The following is a 20,625-nucleotide window of genomic DNA, read 5'->3' as shown; positions in this document are numbered from 1 at the left end:
AGGAATGAAAAGAAAATATGTCTAGATTTGGAATTAATATAATCATCTATTACTTATTCGATGTCCGAAATTATATCAGTAAGATGCTTGGAAGAATATTTGTATTATAATATTACATACTCTTTCTTTACATGTTACTTTTTCTACCGGAAATGTAATTAAAGTTGCGCAAATAATAATAATAATAGTAATAATAATAATAATAATAATAGTCAGATTATAATTTTTATTATTATTATTATTATTATTATTTTTCTGCATCTATCACACGTTACTAGAAAAAGAAATTATATGGAATGGAGGTTCCAGAAACAAAATAATTAAATGAGATAATAGTTTAGTAATAATTTTATTCCTATTATTTTGGTACATGATTTAGAGGGGCTGATAATTGTGTGCAACGCTGAAGATTGGTCAACCGACGAACAATCATTTAGCATAGTTGAATATTCTTATTGGTTTAATAAAGTCAATTCAATGTTTGTTGCTCTCAAGTTAAGCATAGTTGACTCCTAACGACTTCAAAATCTATTATTACTTATTCAATCCTTAACTTTAATTTCAACCTACTCAATGATTATTTACTTGATTGATCGTCATATTCCAATTAATCATTGTTTTTTTATAAAGAAAATATTTCCGCAATAAACCATATTTCCCTATTCATCAGTTATTTTCCTAATAATCAAATTCTACATACAATGTTTATAGACCAGAGTATATTAATGGCTTCTCAGTCTCTGCTTCTGAATGAATTTATAAATTTCAGTGTTATTGACTTGTAAATTTCAGATTCTTTCTGTATATGTATATTTATCACGCAATAATTAAGGAGTATAATATATATATATATATATATATATATATATATATATATATATATATATATATATATATATATATATATATAATGGCAAATCTTTATTTTTTAGAAAAGTTTCAACAGTAACCAGAGACTGAGAAATAAACCAAGAGGGAAACAGATCCAACACTCACCAGGTGTCGCTCCCTCGATGATTTCATCATTTCCATCGTCCTCGTGAGTCTCTACGGTATAGTTTTCGTCTCCATGGCGTATCAAACTTAATAGTAGACCAGAAAGTATGGTATCTACATGGATACTTGAATTAATAGTAGACCCTATGAAAATACGTGTGGTTGGCATAGTTACTGATGTAACGTAGAACAAAGTCAATACTTGGAATTAGTTGGTAATTATTCGTTATTTTCCCTTGTAATTTCATTGGATGCTTTGTTAAAACAAGAATTATGGAAACATTAGTATTCTTTAAGATCATTTATGTAATTTAGAATAAGCCTTTTGTCGGCAAGACAAAAATTATATAGCTACATTTTGAAATAGAATTATGTCTTAGATTGCTATGTGTTATTTGTGTTTTCTGTTACTTAACAGTGTTTTCATGTTAATGTGATTTAAGTGATAAACTATTATTTTGTATCCATCAGATTTTAGTAAAGTATACAGTAGATGTATGTAGGCCTATTGATACATTTCAGAGTTACATAACTTAAAAAAGTGAGACAACACAAGTAGACATTGTAGATAAACACATTGATACAGAAGAGGAACAGAAAATAAATAACATAAAATCAATAATAATCCAATAAACGTACACATAGAAAAAATTAAATAAAATATTATACAAAACATTCCTAAACCAGCTGAGCAACCATGCATATGTTATCAGGAAGACGAATCTAATAAAAAGAGACAAGAAATAACATTATGAAAAATAAAGATAAATTATCATTAATAAATGCCAAAAATAAAGAAAGAAAATGTTATCATGTGCACCATTAGTAGCTGAAAAAGAAAAGAAAGCTTCTTCTTGAGTATTGTGTGATGATGACCAGGCGGTAGCAGAGATGTACAGCACTGGCTCTTGTGATGATAATGAAAAGCGATGATACTAGGATGATGATGGTGGTGATAATGATATGGCCCCATGCCTGTATGGGCGATGGAAGCACAGTGTGCAAATGGGTCTTTGGCCTTTATTATGTGAGAGGTTTATATTCATGTTTTGTTTAGGAGTGTTTACTTTTAAATTTCAGCCCCGTTTTCTGAGCTGAACACAAGAAATAAATAGTTTTAAGAATTTTAAGTTATTTAATTTTTATCTTTATCAGTACATATCTTATCTTTACTTGCTATCAGAATGTGATGTCAGAGACGGAGGCTTGGAGAACTTGTAAACGGAGTGCGAGATCCAGCTTGGGCATTTTTCGATTTTTGACGACAGCGAACGCATCCACGTAAACAATAAAGCGGAATGGCCCGTTCGTGAAAAGTAAAATTGTCTCGATCGACGAATCAGGTCGCACAGTTAGTGTAAGTAGTTATCAATACATGTACATTTGAGCCACATAGAAATTGCATTTTCAAGTGAAGGAAAAAAGTAGATTATGAAATATCTAATTTTCAATCTCTTCTACTTGACTCTCTTTACAAACTTTGTTATTTTATTTTTTTACCATCAAGAAATTATATTAGATTTTATAATCCTTATTAGCAAATTTTGATGGCCTTTTTCGATTTTTATGGAATAAAATATTTTATTACTCTTCGCAATGGGGAGTATTTTATTATCCTCAAACACAGGAATAGCCAGTTATAAGGTAGGCTAACTTGAAAATGCACAGTTCTTGACTCCTGATATCAGATCACCTTGGCAAATAAAAATGATTCATCTAGCTTTCCCAAGGCATATCTCCGAATTAGTATTTAGTATTGCTCTAGTCTACTGAGATCGTGAACTAAAAAATGCTAACGGAAAACAAAACTAAGAAGATAGAGTACTAAAGAAAACATATAAAAAAACTAGGACTATATCCTTGTATTTTCAGGGAAAAATTTGATTTGATTCCGAATATTTCTAAAACTGATATATAGTCTACTGTTTTTGATTTATATTTTGCACTACTTTTCTTTATATTCACTACAGGGATACTTTGCTACCTGATGAGAAAATAGGATTTTATCAAAACTGGACTACGGTAGGTTGCAGTAGGCTACTTTCTGCAATTTTCTGGAGCGACTACTAGGATGGTCCTTCTGTGCATGCAAAATCGGTCGAATGGATAGTTTGTGCTTTTGTAATCCTTGGAAGAGGGATCTACAAGAGTGTCTAGATGGAACAAAGCCTACAAGTACTTCGTGAAGCTGGAAGTAATCAGGTGATTTTCTGATACAGGGGTTTTCTGGATACATAGAGGTGATGATTTTTTCCTTCCATGTAAGCAAGGGGAAACGAGAGAACGTTTGCAGGCATGGTATCACAGAGATAGAAGAGAGAGAGAGAGAGAGAGAGAGAGAGAGAGAGAGAGAGAGAGAGAGAGAGAGAGAGAGAGAACCAGTGTGTTTCTGAAATGATAAGAAAATATTTTTCCTATCAGTGTTAGAATTAGTTGTGTGGCAAGGGTGGAAACAGAAGTGTGACTGTTGGTTCAGGTTAGGTAGTTTTACCTTTGGCAGCCGAATAACTAAATTTTGTGTGTAATTTTGCCAGATCCTCTAGCGAACAGTTTTGAGAAGTGTTTGGATGATGGTCTGCCAAGGGTGACTAAATTATGCCACTTCTAGTAACCTACATCAGGGGGTATTGGTCATGACATTTCAAAGTCTTTCTTTCTCAGCTTGGGCTGTACTATAACTTATGCCGAGCGAAAGGAAGATTTGATGGTGTCATGTCAATGAAATGTTTGGTCATTTGGTTGTTTTACTCCAGACGAGTTTGTTCTTTCTGGAGAATGTGAGATAACAATGGTTTGAACTGTTTGCTTAAAAGAGAGTAATTAATTTTGAGTGGAATGTCAAACTCTGCAGTACTCAGGAGAAAGTGGAGAAAAATGTTTTGGGAAACTTGACTTTTGAGGAAAAAATATCTATATTTAATAATGCAAAATGGGGATGATATAAAAAGTGTTCTATAATCTGTCATGATGTGTATCAGCTTTCTTCACAAAACTTTTGGGAGGGACACATCATTTGCAAAACAGGATCAAACAGGTGGGGGCAGTCCTTTGGGGTTAAGATTACTGTTAGTTAAAATAGAATGGAAAATAAAACCGTCAATTTGAGGAAGGTCCGGGAAATCGTGCTTCCAGAGGTAGGATGGTTTCGCGACGCTGGTTGCAAAGGTTTACAGAATGACGAAGGTGTCTTTCCATGCTCGAAATTCAGAGGGACAGACGCGGAAAGAGGATGGCGAGCTTGCAGTCAATAAGAAATTCGTATGGACATTTTAGACAGCACTGGGTCTTTGGATGATCAGGACACACTTCTTTTCATTGATTACTATCATATATTTTTTGAATGATTGCATGAAACAGTTTATGCGGGCTGAATCTCAACATGCTTCAGCATATCAGCCGTACGCGACACTATCATTAGTAGCTTCTGGACGGGCAAGCTCACATGGGTGAAGGCAAGGCTCCTCGGAAACTGAGCCTCGCCCCACTTACGTTAGAGAGAGCCTTGTCTTTCTCCTCAAGGTGTTGGTTAGCCTTCAGCAAAGCTTCCTGAACACTGTCGAGGTCGTTCTCAAGCTGCTGCATCCTCTTCTGAAGGCCGAAAACCTCCTCCTCGGACTATATTGTCGTAACGCAAAAGACAAAGAGAAAAGAAAAAAAAAAGAAGCGTAAATAAGCATTGATCTCGGCAGCAGCGGCAGCTTCGGGCTGCGGTCTTACTTACATTCTGTAAGGCCTTTTCTTTCTCCTCAAGCTTGGTGTTAGCAAGAGAGAGCTGTTCCTGAACTTGATCGAGCTCATTCTCAATCTGCTGCATCTTCTTCTGCGTCGTTCGAATCTCCTCCTCAGTCTAAGAGAAACTGAAATAAGTAAGTAAAGAGCAGCACTGGACTGCATCCCTCACACAACTTACATTAGACAGGGCCTTGTCCTTCTCCACGAGGGTGTTATTGGCTGTCAGCAGCGCCTCCTGAACCTGATCAAAGTCGTTCTCGACCTGCTGGAGTTTCTTCTGCAGCTTATTCACTTCGTCCTCTGCCTAGGAGAAACTTTCCAGTTATTAGTATTACCGGGGCAGGAAGAACTGCCACCAGCCGAACACTTACGTTAGAGAGAGCTTTGTCCTTCTCCTCCAGTTGGTTGTTTGCGGTGAGCAAAGATTCCTGAACCTGATCCAAGTCGTTCTCAAGTTGCTGCATCTTCTTTTGAAGCTTATTCACTTCGTCCTCAGCCTAAATGCAGTAGTATTAAGGGTGGTTAGTTGCGTTATAGAAGAACGGGTGAAATGTGGTTTATTGGGTCAAATGGGTTGAGGATGTATGCAATATTTAAAGGTTCTAGAAGATAGTAAGAGAGAGGGGCGAACGGAAAAGAAGTTTAAGCAAGAAATAGAGAGTAAAAGTTAGAGAGGTAGAATTTGAAGGATTTACAAACAGAATGAAAAACTGTTGGATGGAATTGGGGTTGATAAAATAATAAGTGGGAAAAAATTGATGGCCTTGATGTCAGTTACCACCATCTGAGATACTTGCTAGGGATCAGTTTAAGTAGAATTAAGTGAACCAGCAAATTGAGCTTCAAACAAATTTCAGTGATATTTAATACACTAGTTCTTTCATGGTTTTAACGAGTAACCTCTAGCATGTTCTCATCGTACATGAAATTATTAACTTACAAAACCCAATATTTGGAGAATCAAGAGATTAAGAACTCATCTCGAGAGAGATTGTTCCGAGTACGCTTGATCTCCAGATAATATGTAAAAAAATAAAACAAAAAACATTTGGTTATAATCATCAAACCAAATGTCCACAACCTCAAGCCATGTTGATTTGCTGTGGAACTTTGGTAGAATCGATAACCATGGCGGGGTTAATTGAGAAGATTTATATTGCTGCAACTGAAGTTAATTCTTTGTCTCGAACTCAATGTTTTCCTCAGCCTGTATTTGATGTACTGTATAGGCCTCTACAGTTATTTTGTCATAGACTGAGGAAAATGCATTTCATTAGAGATACAAGCTCGAACAGCAGAGATGATGTAATAAAAAAGGTATTATTTTTATTGTGAAAAGCAAGTGATTTGATTTAAAGGTGGGTCTGTGAGGTTGGGTGTGTAACAGTTATAAAGAGAACAGCCTCTAAATCATGCGCTTAAACAGACAGACACAATTTACTTCTACTTTTTTAAATCTCTCATTTGTCTTTCTTTAGAAATGGGGACAAAAGGAAAACGAATTATCAAAGGCCTGTGTTTATTCAGTTTTGATATTCTCTTTTCCTTTCTACTCGCTTGGCTTCCAGCTTGGCCTATCTCTTTCTTTATTTGAAAATTACAGCAAATGCTTGCTCACCAATTAAAAATCAATATATTGATAACTTTTATCTAGAAATACTGATAACTTCATCTAAAGAAGACTTAGAGATTTAAATCTATGGAATTCCAAGTCTGAGACTTTATTTACAGCTAATTTTTGGTGAGTGATATATTCATTTGTCAAGACTTAAGTTTTATATATTAGAGAATATTATGAAATTGGACAACACTAAAAATTATCTGTAGATAAACTCAGACCTTAGGAAAACTTGACTACCTCACCTTTGCACTCGGACGGTCTAGTGTCACATCAGATCACTGGTTGGCTTACACCCAGTGGCTCCAACAGTCGTGATGATGGTAATGATGATATTGTACATAATGATGAGGATGATGTGTGAGAGTTGGTTTTGAGATTATGTTCCCCATCATCTCAAGGGAGAATGAAAGGTTCAGTTTTTTTTTTTATCTTTTTTAATGGAATCGATATATTTCTTTTTAAAGCCACACGATATAAACCAAGTGTTTCCATCTGCCAGCGATCTGATGGTCGGTCTAAGAGATCTCTAATTAACCAAAATTCTTCCCTTTTTGGAGCCTCTTCAGATTGAAAGCAAAAACTCTTTTTTTTCTTTTCTTTTTTTGTAGTGCTATTAACGATTACTATTACGTCAATGAAAAACTATAGAAAATGGTCTTAGAATCATCTTTTCAGCATCAAAGGGGTTCCAAGTAGCGATGTTTTTGGTTTGAAAAAATATACAGAGTTTTTATATATATAACAGTAACTGTACATGAAATTTAAATCTATAACTACCACTAGGGTGTCTAACATCTTTGAAGTCAATGGCAAAAACTCCTAGAGAAAAACTAAAACAAAAATGTAAAAAATGATATTCATGACATATTTTGATAAAATACACAGACACCCTGTAGTTACACATGTCTTATAAGACAAAACTAATTTGAAAACATTGACAATAACATCAATCAACACTTGAAGCTTGACTAAATTTATCTATTTTGACATATGCATTCACTAGCTATCTAAAAGCAACCAGACAAAACAATGTATAAAAAAGTATGAGGTTTTCATTTATTTGAACAAAGTGTTTTATTTTACTGATTACAGTAAATTGTCAATTTAAATTTTTTCATTGGAAATGTTCAATTGCTTCTTCTGTCTAAAGCAAAAACAGAATCTAATTACAAAACTAGAAAACCAAAATGCAGTGGCCAGAGTAAATGACTTAAAAAAAAAAAAAAACTGATTTGGATTGCATGGCGAAAACACCAAAATGTTCGCAGGAAAAATTTATTCTGTTAACTCTGACCACTTTATGCATACTGTTTTGAAATGGATTCTTGCATGAAAAAGAAAAAATGCTTTAATTTTCAGAATTAGCTGACACTTAACCATAGATTTTAGGATATATTGATATAATTAATATAATTCATCCTTAGCTTACCCCTTCTGGCCTACCTGGAAAGTTTGATATTTCTAGATAGGTTTATTGCATCCCTATATGGTCTATTTTCTACAACAAGTTCCCTGAAAATAGTCTTACCCTTATTTTTTTTTTTATTCTCCATTTCCTAAGCTTCAACTCTGGTCTGATAGCATATAGCTTGATTTTAACCCATCTAGTATTATATCTAAACTAATTTATGTATGTAAGGACTGTCTGTGCCACTAATGAAATACTTCAATTTCATATAAGGTTATTTCTGAATTCTTTAAAGCTATTAAGGATATCTAAATTTATTTAGTTTCATGAAATATCTAAGGTCATCTGTTTTTTTTTAAATTTCAATAGCATTCTAAGGAGTTATCTCAAACTCAGTACTCCAATTTCGTTGGAGTTTCAGTTAAAGCTTTTAAAAGAGGAAGTTCATCTATCTTCTGTGTTGCTACCTGACTTTGTCAACATGACCCTGAGATTTAGTAGTCTTTCCTATATTAACCCTCACCCCTTCCCTACCATTTCCCTCCCTTCCTCCAACCCCCCACCCCCCAGTTGTAATTCCCTGCAGCAGGAGAGGATGTTACCTTCTCAGCCCTGTTGTTGGCCTCCTTGTTCTGCTGCTCGAGGGTGTCCGCCCTGTCCATGGCGTTGTCCTTCTCGAGCTTCATCGCCTGCATCTTCTTCTTGATGGCGTCCATGTTGGCGGTGTTTTAGGAGGAGGTTCTAACCAACAAAAAGAACTGAGAAAGCTGCAAGACAGAAGAGAAAAAGGGGAGCCGTTAAAAAGGTTGTCCAATGTTCAACAACTGCTATAATGATTGTGTTCATGTGTTTGTGGATTGATCGAGGCGGTGAACCTTGATGGGCTAGTTCACCGCCTCGATAATGTAACAAAGTGTAATATATTAACTGATAAATAGTAAACTAAGTCACAATATGGGGTATCAACACACCAAGATTATAGTTAAGAACTAAAAAGCAATTCTAATTAGCTATAGTTTTCTCAGTCTTGAAATCTCAACTCCTGGAGACAAAAGTAACTGATTGAAGTAGACATTAGTATTGCATGATTACAGCTTTTTTATATCAAACAATTATTTTTCTCTTCAATTATTATTATTATTATTATTATTATTATTATTATTATTATTATTATTATTATTATTATTATTATTATTATCATTGTTGTTACTGACAGTGAGTGCAAATATTTTTCGCTAAGGAGAAAAGTTTCTTCTGAACAAAAATTTGAAAAATTAACATTAGTATTATTGACAGCAGATTTCTTATACGTTTTTCCCATCGAATTGGAATCATCCCTTTTTCTTGTTTTCTTCCATTTGAAAACCGAAATTACCAAAGTACGAGATATTTCAAGAGTTTACAATTTGGAGAAAGATATAGGCATATATATACACGCAACACACACACACACACACACACACACACACCCACACCCACACACACACTCATATATATATATATATATATATATATATATATATATATATATATATATATATATATATATATATATATATATATATAGCTTATAAGGTTATTTAGCTAGTAAGGGGCGTTCGAATATCAGAAACTGGAAAGTTGTGACTTAATTACCTCCAACGGAGACGAATATTGAATATTTCTTATCCAATCTTACCTTATTATGCTTTACTGTACTTTAATGATACTAATAATCAAATATAACGATAATATTAATATGATAATAAGAATAAGCAGAGAGAAACACTGATTCATGTAGCTAAGAAAAATATTAATGAAGCCGAGATATTGTTCATGAACCTTGCGCGTGTGCACACTCTATTAACAATACCCGGATATTAAAATGGAGTTTGTATTGGAGTTTTGTTCATTATTTGAAACTAGAAAGCTCATTTAAAGTTTAATTATTGCTGTACATTTAAGTCTCTCTCTCTCTCTCTCTCTCTCTCTCTCTCTCTCTCTCTCTCTCTCTCTCGTACATTAATGATGAAATTGAAAAAAAATATTCGCTAAAAATGGTGCAACTTATGTAACGGGTTTTTTTTTGCTAAATTTCCAGTTAATTTCCCAAATTTTCCCTCAGTTAACTTTTTTTGATAAAAGAAAAGATTAAGGAACAATTAAACAATTTTGAGAGAACACCAATTAAGAGGAGTAACAGTAACAATGAACAATAATTAGAAATGTTATTCTCTGATAAGACACAAGGGAAGAGACAATACATTATATCTCTTCCATTAAGAAAAATGAAAGCGAGGAAGAGAACAAAATGATACGAGAACATATTCTCTACTGAAACAAGCTTTGAAAAAATGAGAACCTCCTACTTATCTCATCCCATGAGACATCAGTGGATGAGAATAGATTACGAGTCTGTACATTTTGCAGTCGAGATTGAACAGAATTGAGCTACTAAGACATCTCATCTTTGAGAATAGACGATGAGAATAAAACGAGACATTCTCTCCTTCGTAAGACAGAAACCTTAGACGCAAGTCAATTTTCTCCCCGATAATTTCTTTTTTTAAAAATGCTGTTAAGGAAGTGATGATCGTCACGTGAGGCATCACTTAAGTAAAATGGTGATTTTAAAAGAATAAGAGAAACAAAAGCAGAGAGAGAGAGAGAGAGAGAGAGAGAGAGAGAGAGAGAGAGAGAGAGAGAGAGAGAGAGAGAGAGAGTAGGTAACCCTGTGTACAGAAATGAACTCGTATTACGTCTGGCAAATAGTCAGGAATGGATTAATGGTGGATTAGCTATCATCCAAAGCCTCATCCTTCTTTTTGCATCCACATGGCAACAAACAAAGTGGTTTCCTGTTGAATACTTGTGGGCACTGCAACAATTTACTTGGTGTTTCTGCCATCCCAAGCGCTATAGCCTCCTTGCTCTCAAGAGACCAATTTTTTTATGACCTATCTTCTGGGGTCCGATTCACACTTCTTTCTCTTATTCTCTTCTTGACTCTTTCATTTGTTATATGCATTTCTATTAGCGTGAAATGGTAGGAGTAGAATAATAAAAGATACTCTAATGTTATTGGTAAATAAAGTTTCATTTAAATTGTAGCAATCGAAAGTATTTCTATTGAAATTCAAACTTGAATTTATTGAGCAGAAAATGACATTCATTAGTTTTAAGACCACGCAATGATTTAAGTAATGTTCTTTGTTCAATATTGTTTTTCGCTTTAATTGTGTTACCCAGTTGCTCGGTCTGAATACGAATTTATGATTATCGTTCATTTGTGCAAACGTAAATAAAGACTATAAAGGAAGAAAGAAAAAAGAATAGGGGAAATGTGTGAGTAGATTACACTTAGTTTGTCATAAGAGAGAGAGAGAGAGAGAGAGAGAGAGAGAGAGAGAGAGAGAGAGAGAGAGAGAGAGAGAGAGAGAGAGAGAGAGAGAGAGAATGCACTGTCTTTAGTGCCAGGGAAACAGAGGTACAGGGATCATGGGTGCTGAGATGATTATAGCCCCACATCAAGTGGTTTTTTTGGTTGGTTTTCCCACGTTGTAATGAAGGTAAATGTTGACCTTTGTTCGTGTTTTCTATGAAGCCCTGACTGTTTTCCCTCTGGGCGCTTTCTAAAGAGGTCTTGGAAGTTGGACGTTAATGGTCACAAACTCTATTTAGCGAATTTATGGTAAAATGTTTACAAAGACGATTTAAAACTAGACTTAATATTGTATTTTTATTACTGACAGTGTGGGACTAGGGAAATACACGCTTTATAACTTCTTGAAATGAACTTTTTTTGTTTGTTTGTTTTCAAAAGAGTTTATTATTTATCCTCAGCTAAGCGAAGTTTCTCCAAGAAAAGAATCAAAGCATCTTGATAATTTAGCAAGACTTGAACTTTCTATGCACTTTGTTGTATTTCAGAACTATTAGTGAAATGGATCAATTGATTAAACATGTACAAAGATCCTTTTCCTGCAAAACTAACATGAATATTCCCAACCCTAAAAAAAAAGTAATAACAATAATGTAAAAAGGTAACCACTCAACCACGAAGAATCACTTCCTATGGTAGGCACTCATTAACTGTCTAGAGGCACTGTGTCCTTTTTAGCATTCACTTTGCACTGTTAATATCGAACGAGTCACCAGAACAACAACAGAGTCGTTCAGAAGAATCCAAACGAGAAAAAAATTCGATTTGAGCCACCACAATTCACCAAGTGTTATTATAGCTTCTTCCTAGAGGTCCCTCGGCCGAGCGAGACTCGATCAACACTGCTGAGCAGTTCCGTAGCAAACTACAGTGGTCGCATCATCAGCCGCCAGGTATAAGGGCGCCCAAAGCGAAGGATGACGTAACGAGGGAAATTGGAGTAACTGGAGGAGGGTGGATGCCCTTTGGCACCTTACAGGGTAGGATGGATGGAGGGCAAGGAGAGGGGGGACAGGTATTTTGGGATGGGAATGGCGGCGAGTGAAGCTGTAAGCTCATTTTCATTGTGTATTTTTCCACTGAGAAAACGTTTGATTAGCCATGTTGAATCCAATGAATGAGGGACTGTTAGTTGAGTTAAATCCAAAGGGCACAGTTGTGTGGATTAACGTGATTATTTTCCTACACTGGTGTACGTATCCCCAAAGGGTAGAGTTTAGAGTTTCGTTTCGAGGCACTGTTGTGGCACAGCAATTTGCCACAGGGGAACGAACACAGTATGTCCAATTGTATTCCATCAGCTTGCATGTAAGTTTTCCAACAACCACTTTATATTCACTCGACTGCTGTTGGTGACGAAGTGTTTTAGGAACTTTAGAAAAGAGACAGAAAGGAGTAACGGAAGAGGAAAACGAAGAGACAGGACTTCGAAATAAAGAAGTTAAACAGTTAAAAAAATTACAACGCACGCTGGAGGAGTGTTCTTCGAGGCGGTTTCTGATGCCGACTGACCTGCCAGAAGACCTCGAAGCCCCGACGACAACCCTCCCTTACCTCTGGTCGGGTGACGCAAGCCAAGAACCTCCCTCAAGAAAGAGGGGTTTTGGGGAGGGGAGAGAACGAAAAAGGGAGGGGAAAGGAGAGGGAGAAAGACAGTGCCCACGGGTATGAAAAGCCCAGGGGCAGGGAGGAGAAGAGCTAGTTATTTTTAAATCGAGTCAACGTCATGGCATTTTCTTCGCAGAGGAGGAGACCCGTCGTAATTAGCAGCTGACGAAACAGCAATATAAGGGGAACCGTAGAAATCGTTAAGGAATTTGTCATGATTCCTCCTTGAATTACAAAATTCCGGGTGAATGATTATTACCACGAGGTTCTTCCTAATAGCCAAAGAAATGTGGGGAAGGGGGTGGCATCGAAGGTGGGGACGGGGGGGGGGGGGGGAGAGCGCAGGGGGTCGTTTCGACGACTTATTTCCGGTATCTCCTTAAAAGGAAAGGGGTGTGATCGTCGACTGAATCATAGTAGGCGGGAATCTGCAAACATTCGAAGTTGAAAATCAACGGAAGAAGGTCTGAGAGGGGGGGGGGAGGGGAGATGATCCCCATTAATTAGGACCCCCTACTGGACCCCATAGGGGTTGAGGAAACTAATAGCAAGGAAAGATTAACCCACATACCAGGGTATCGCAATTAGGTCAGGACATGACAAGAACGATGAAACAGACGGATTAGCTGCTCGGCTCTTTGCGGGAATATAGAGGTTAAACGGACAGCAGAGAATTCCATGACTTATTTGTAGGAGTTGGCATCAGGTGGGATACTCACAAGATGCCCTTTCTAAATGGCTTCTAGAATTACTCCATGCATTCTCATATGTCTTATGAAGATGCCGGCAATTAAAAGCTTCCTTTTACATGCATTTATAGGGTATATATATACATATATATATATATATATATATATGCATATATATATATATATATATGTATATATATATATATATATATATATATATATATATATATATATATAGATTTATACATGTGTGTATACTGTATGCTGTCTATATATATATATATATATATATATTATATATATATATATATATATATAGATTTATACATGTGTGTATACTGTATGCTGTCTATATATATATATAGATATATATATACATACATATATATATATATATATATATATATATATATATATATATATACAAATATATATACTTATGTATAAATCTATATTTTGATATAAATATCATGGTCTTTACGCAAGTTTTCATATCAATATCTGTCACTACAGAGAGAGAGAGAGAGAGAGAGAGAGAGAGAGAGAGAGAGAGAGAGAGAGAGAGAGAGAGAGAGGAGTCCCCTCGACATTCTCATCTTGGATTCCTTGGACAGATAGTTTTCATTGTGTACATACTTTGTGTATTTTTACCCAAGACCGCAGGGACGGGTTTCACAGGGTCGACCAAAATCTGATTTTAGTGTATTTATGTACACTGTAACATTCTTGTATCGTTTAAATTTTCTTTTACTTATTTGTTGTGGATTTTGTAAAGTAGTTAGATTAATAGAGTTATTTTTTTTTCTCATTCTGCTTACTTGAAATTTTGTGAAATAGAAACTGTGACCATTAAACTTAGATTTATCAAAAAATGCTTTTGATAATAATGATCTTCATAAAGTTATAATTTTCTGATGCTAAAAATGTTCAGAGTTAATAAGTACAGCATAGTGATATGGGGTTGTTGACATCCCACTCACATAGAGGTTTTTATTTGAATCTATTTAGCTGCTCCATCTTTTATCATATATTTCGACTTTTAGTAATTTGATATCTTAACTGTCAGTGTTTTATTTTTAAAGCAGGAATATCAGAGATGCAATCTTGAGACATATATTGAAAATAATTGAAGAGAGAGAGAGAGAGAGAGAGAGAGAGAGAGAGAGAGAGAGAGAGAGAGAGAGAGAGAGAGAGAGAGAGAGAGAGAGAGTTTAGTGCCAAGTAATAGCCACCACTAATATTTGCCATGTTTAGTTAGTGGCATTTGCGCTCAGTGGCGAGGCGTTTGTGGCACCTAGATTGAAGCTTCTCTCTCTCTCTCTCTCTCTCTCTCTCTCTCTCTCTCTCTCTCTCTCTCTCTCTCTCTCTCTCTCTCTCTCCTCTCTCTCTCTCTCTCTCTCAATTATTTCAAATGCATTAAGTAAGTTTTTTTGATTAATAGGAATTCTGCTTTTATTCTTATCCAAAGTAATCTTGAGCGTTTGATGAGTTATGAAAACAGAAAATATAGATCTATATAAAGAAATAGAATCCTTCACAAATCACTTCTTATCAAAGTACTGCTCAAAGATAGGCTTCCACATCGTATCCAGCATGCTCAGGAAAGATAGTTTTTTATTGAAGGTTTAGCAAAGGTAGGTTAGAAAACATTAGACTGGAGAGGGTACACGTCGAAGAAATGTGTAAGCCTTATTTCATCACAGTACTTTCTGTGTATCAGTACACTTTCTATGAATACAAATTTATATTTTTACTCAGATTTTAATTTTCAAAACTCAATCATACTTAGAGAAAGTTGTTTAGATAGGAAAAAATCTGTTTTATTCCTAATAGGCTTTCATTTTTTACGAAGATCACAATTTTATCGAATATATGCTATGATTTTTAGTTATAATAAGCTTTCCTCCCTATGTAATAATAATATAAGCCATTATAAGTAAGTTTATTACTTATTTATCGTAACATCAGATCATCTTTGAAATTTATAGCTATTTTGATTATATCTCGACAATAAAGGATTAATGAATTAGAGTTTTATACCATATGCAGATTTTGGGTACTTTACAGCTCACATTTCCAATATATTTGAGAATGCATCCATTCGTGTATATTGTTAAATATACATTAAATGAGATACTTTATGCAAGTGATGTAATTTAATTGATTATTGAGCATTGCAATTTATAAACATTGTATCATATTACAATATATTCAGCTTTCAACCAAAGTCTAATGCAAGTGAGGCAATACACAGTATCTGCTATATATGACTAGATTAATGACTTTATGTGTGTACTATTAAGATGCACAAAACTTTACGAATTTCGAAGACTTATACCAGATTAGCATAGATTGTAACCAAACGAGACAATTTCCAGCGCCCTAGACTCAAGACTACATCACCAAGTAACGATAAACAAAAAAGCCTTATTTAGAGTTAATTATTAAACTTAGGGAAATCATCGAATGATGTCGGAGATAACGCATTTCCAAGCTGCGGTATCATTGCTGCGAGGTGCCAGCCATAATATCTGCGTAATGACGTCAAGAGAGCCGGCAAGGTAGGGTGCCAAAAATACCCACTAGTGAGGCCCTGATCTCGTTTACTTGTGCCAAAAAGTAAAGCCTTCGGTTTTTCTTCTACTGGTTTACAGCGAACGGCAACACATCCTAAGGCCTTCTTTGGAGCCTTCTTTTGCCCAACTCTGAATAAGAAGACATTGATAGTGTCTGTTTAAAGAGCCGTTGTAGAGATGAAGCTCTGTCATTCATTTGTTTTGTTCGGGAAGATAATTCTGACACCTTAACTTGAACATTTTCGCAAATATTTTACGGATCGACAATTTCGACTACAATATTGCTTAATTTCAACTCTACAGTATATTTTACATTATATATTTCACAAGACTAACTTGGAATATGCAGCTGTATCTTGGCCAAAAATAATGGTATTAAAAGATTTAATTTAATACATATAATAGGAAATGGCAAAACCTCAAGTTGAAGGAAGAAGCGAGGGATCCGTGGGCGTGTGGGGGGTATGTGGGTGTGGATGTAACATTATCAGTGTTATTCCTGGCCACTGCTGGCACGGGCTAGGTATATGTGCCGTGGAAGGCGCGCGGGCACGCACAGTTTGCAGTTATTCCCGGACGAGACATTTGTGGTTAGGAGCGCATGTGTATACCACGACGCTACTCCCAATGTATCATTTCTATTTTCCGGTTAGCAATTCTTTAAAATTTCCACCCATTTTGCTAGACCTATACATTTAGGATTATCAATAATTGAAATGATGCTTGTGCTGAAATATATAAAAAGGGTTGAGTTTAGGAACAGGTCAAAACTTATTCAGCGCATGTGAAATATAGATTTTTCGAGTATAATTTTCTTGTAAGATTTTAATAAGCATTGATAAGCTGCAGTTTGTAAATTAATTTCTTTTCTAATATTACTTTGAACATTCCTGGCAAGATTGTGCATAACATTAATTGAATATGGTGAAGATACATCTCTCATATTATGGTATCTTAAATCCGTCATATATATATATATATATATATATATATATATATATATATATATATATATATACATATATATATATGTATATATATATAATATATATACATATATATATATACTTTATATATATATATATATATATATTAATATATATATATACTCTCTCTCTCTCTCTCTCTCTCTCTCTCTCTCGCTCTCTCTCTCTCTCTCTCTCTCTCTCTCTCTCTCTCTCTCTCTCTCTCTCTCTCTTATATATATATATATATAATATAATATATATATGTATATATATATATATATATATATATATATATATATATATATATATATATATATATATATATATATATATATGAGCTAGCCACCTAGTTACTACAATTACCAATGAGAAAAAGATGCGTTTGCATTATAATTAATTGTTTTGTGTTTGCTTGTTCATCTTTGTGTATTTGTTCGTAAGCGTGGCGATAAATGTCCTTTAAACATATTCACACCCAATATCCATAGGACTTCGTACACAGGTCAACGGAAGGACCTAAGGTTAAGGGGCGTGGACTGGGAGGATCCTGTCGTGGGGGCTACTGGAGGTGGGGTGGTGGGGTTGTGCATCGTCCGGCGGGATGAAGACGTATCGGGTATCACCCACACCGATTGTATGAGTCACTTTCTTCATGACAACCAAACAATTGCATTCGACCAACGTTATCCATGTCCAATGGACAGCCAAGCAAAGGCCTCTGAGTCTTCCTTTGGATATTAATGTATAAAGTTACCACTAACAGACACTTAGTTCGTTCGAGTCTACGAGGATGAATTTTTTTTTTTTTTAATGTTTAAAAGATTTGCTTAATCGCATGTAGTGTGACTCTTTATGACTGGCTATCAGTGAATATTTCTTAGGTATTCCAAGTCAGTATTGGCTCGTATTAATGAAGAAGAGTCAGATAATATTGACCCTAAAGATACAATAATATATAAAAAAAAAAACCACCAAGTGTTGATGTTTGGAATCGTGAGTGTTCTCTGTAACGTGATTGAAAATTTCCTATTTCATTTTAGTATTGTTTGTGTGAATATCTTGAAGTAAACAAAGATGAAAAGCCACTACAATCTAATGAAATATCTTCAGCGCTTCAAGATGTTCTCGTTAGTTGAAAGATCTCTGGGCAATGATACTTTATTTGTGAATCATACTGATTAGGTGAAAATACGTTCATTGGTATAGATGTCACTTAATCGATCGCGCATCCAAGAACGAATTTTTCGATATTACGATTTCCTCAACAAGTCTCTAAGCCATGATTGCTATCATCTTCGACTGCTTCTTCATGAGGAAGTACCGGCACGTGGTGGTATCCCAGATAGAGAGTCGAAGTTACCCCGCCGAAGATGAAGTTACTCACCGGCGCTGGATTTAACACCTCAACAAAAATTTACCACCTTGAGGAAACTTCTCGTTGCCTTTTCACGCGAGAATACACTACTGTGCGAAATACACAGATACACGCAGATACACAAACACACACACACACAAAGAGACGAAGGAAGGAGCGCGGAGAACCGTACCTAGGACGCTGGCCTGCCTGGGATTGCCGGGAGGAGACTGAAGTCTTAGGTTGGCGCTGGGTCTTAACTTAGCTACGAGGGCGCCCTCATGCCACGGCCAAGATCGCCTTACGTTGCCCCAAACGGGCACTGGTGCCAGGAGGCCTGGCGCACGCACGCACTCACCAATTCACGTATACACTCGCATACATACATACATACATACATACTTGACGAGTTTTAATTTTACGTATACACTCGAATACACATGATATATTCACATACAATAGTATCAAAATTGACGAGTTAATAATACAGTGAAATTAGGTTAAATGTAATATCTCAAAATCAAAGCAATGACTTAATTTGATATAATTGTACAATACCGGTACTTTAGTTTACAATTCAATTGCAAGTGTTTATCGTAATAATCATTATCCTTCTCCATAAAAATGAAATCTGTAACGATTTTGAATTGAGAATATCATCATGATGTACCTTATTCTTAATCGACGAGAATAACAGATAAAAATTGAATCAAAGTTTGAATAAAATTTTAGAGGAATAAAAGTGACAAATCTCCTTTACGGCCACTTTTCTCTGCAAATAATATTTCAATTTCTCTTTATGACTTGAGATGGTCTATACACACACACACACACACACACACACATATATATATATATATATATATATATATATATATAAATATATAAATATATATATATATATATATATATATATATATATATGTGTATATACATACACACACACACACACACACACACACACATATATATATATATATATATATATATATATATATATATATAGTATATATATACATATATATATATATATATATATATATGTATACATATATATATATATATATATGTATATATATACTATATATATATATATATATATATATATATATATATACATGTATACTGTATATACATATAAATTATATATATATATATATATATATATATATATATATATATATATATATATGTATATATACAAACACACACACACACACACACACATATATATATATACATATATATATATATATATACGTATATATTGTATGTATATACATACATACATACATACATATATATATATATATATATATATATATATATATATATACATACATATATATATTTTTATACATTTGCATAAATATATATATATATATATATATATATATATACATATATATATATTATATATATATTTATATATATAAATATATATATGTATATATATATATATATATATATATATATATATATATATATATAGTATCATCATCAGGCGTTGCTATTTCACTGCAGGATAAAGGCCTGAGACATGTTCTCTCACACGCGTCTGATTATGGTCTCTCTACTCCAGTCTGTAACCGAAAATTTTCCTAGCTCGTTACTGTATCTTCTTTCCCCTGTTTCGTTTGCAATCTCTAGGAACTAATTCTGTTATTCTTCTTGTCCATCTATTACGTTTCATTCTCATCATATGTTCTGCCCATATCCATTACTTTTTCTCACTTCTAGGTAGAATATCCTCCACTTTAGTTTGTTCTCGCTTCCAAGTTGGTCTTTTTCTGTCTCTTAGTGTTAATCCCATCAATATTCTTTTCATAGCTCTTCGAGTTGCAATTAGTTTATTTATATATACATACACACACATATATAAATATATATATATATACATATATATGTATATATATATATATATATGTATATATACATACATACATATATGTATACGTATATATATATATATATATATATATATATATATATATATATATAAATCTTCATTCTCCCTGAAAACTCCAAATGCATCCAACAGGAAAATATTGTCTTAAATAGTTGTGTAGCATCTTAAGTTGAGCTGAGCATATATGTAGAATATGTAAGTTGATAAGTAGAACTCTCCCAATATTCTATACCTTTGAATCATATACTTTGTCGGATGAAATCCTTGGTATTTTCTGCTCATCTTTTTTTTTCTAATTTCTGATTTTGCAGTTGTTTCTTTTATACAATTTTTCGTTTCCGCT

General features: G+C 34.3%; 1 protein-coding gene across 12 annotated transcripts in view; it reads right to left on the bottom strand.

The window, feature by feature from the left end:
• The window catches only part of LOC137655758 (tropomyosin Mac r 1.0101), a 58,665-nt gene extending 39,945 nt beyond the window's left edge, over positions 1–18,720 (bottom strand). For 3 of the 12 annotated variants that reach the window (XM_068389867.1, XM_068389868.1, XM_068389869.1), the window contains exons 1-3: positions 12,648–12,803; positions 8,360–8,524; positions 4,718–4,843 (exon numbers count right to left, since the gene is read on the bottom strand). In XM_068389867.1, coding sequence (XP_068245968.1) covers positions 4,718–4,843; positions 8,360–8,473 — 240 coding nt within the window. In that variant the 5' untranslated portion in view covers positions 8,474–8,524; positions 12,648–12,803. Of the gene's footprint in view, positions 1–4,485; positions 4,612–4,717; positions 4,844–4,906; positions 5,033–5,099; positions 5,226–8,359; positions 8,525–11,962; positions 12,075–12,640; positions 12,804–18,566 lie in introns of those variants that run through there. The other 9 variants (XM_068389865.1, XM_068389862.1, XM_068389864.1 and 6 more) reach the window with 7 other exon arrangements.
• Positions 18,721–20,625: the final 1,905 nt, after the last annotated feature.

Source organism: Palaemon carinicauda, chromosome 16, assembly GCF_036898095.1.
Source record: "Palaemon carinicauda isolate YSFRI2023 chromosome 16, ASM3689809v2, whole genome shotgun sequence".
Taxonomy (NCBI): domain Eukaryota; kingdom Metazoa; phylum Arthropoda; class Malacostraca; order Decapoda; family Palaemonidae; genus Palaemon; species Palaemon carinicauda.
Note: the sequence above shows the minus strand (reverse complement) of the source record. Positions and strands in the feature narration are given on the sequence as shown.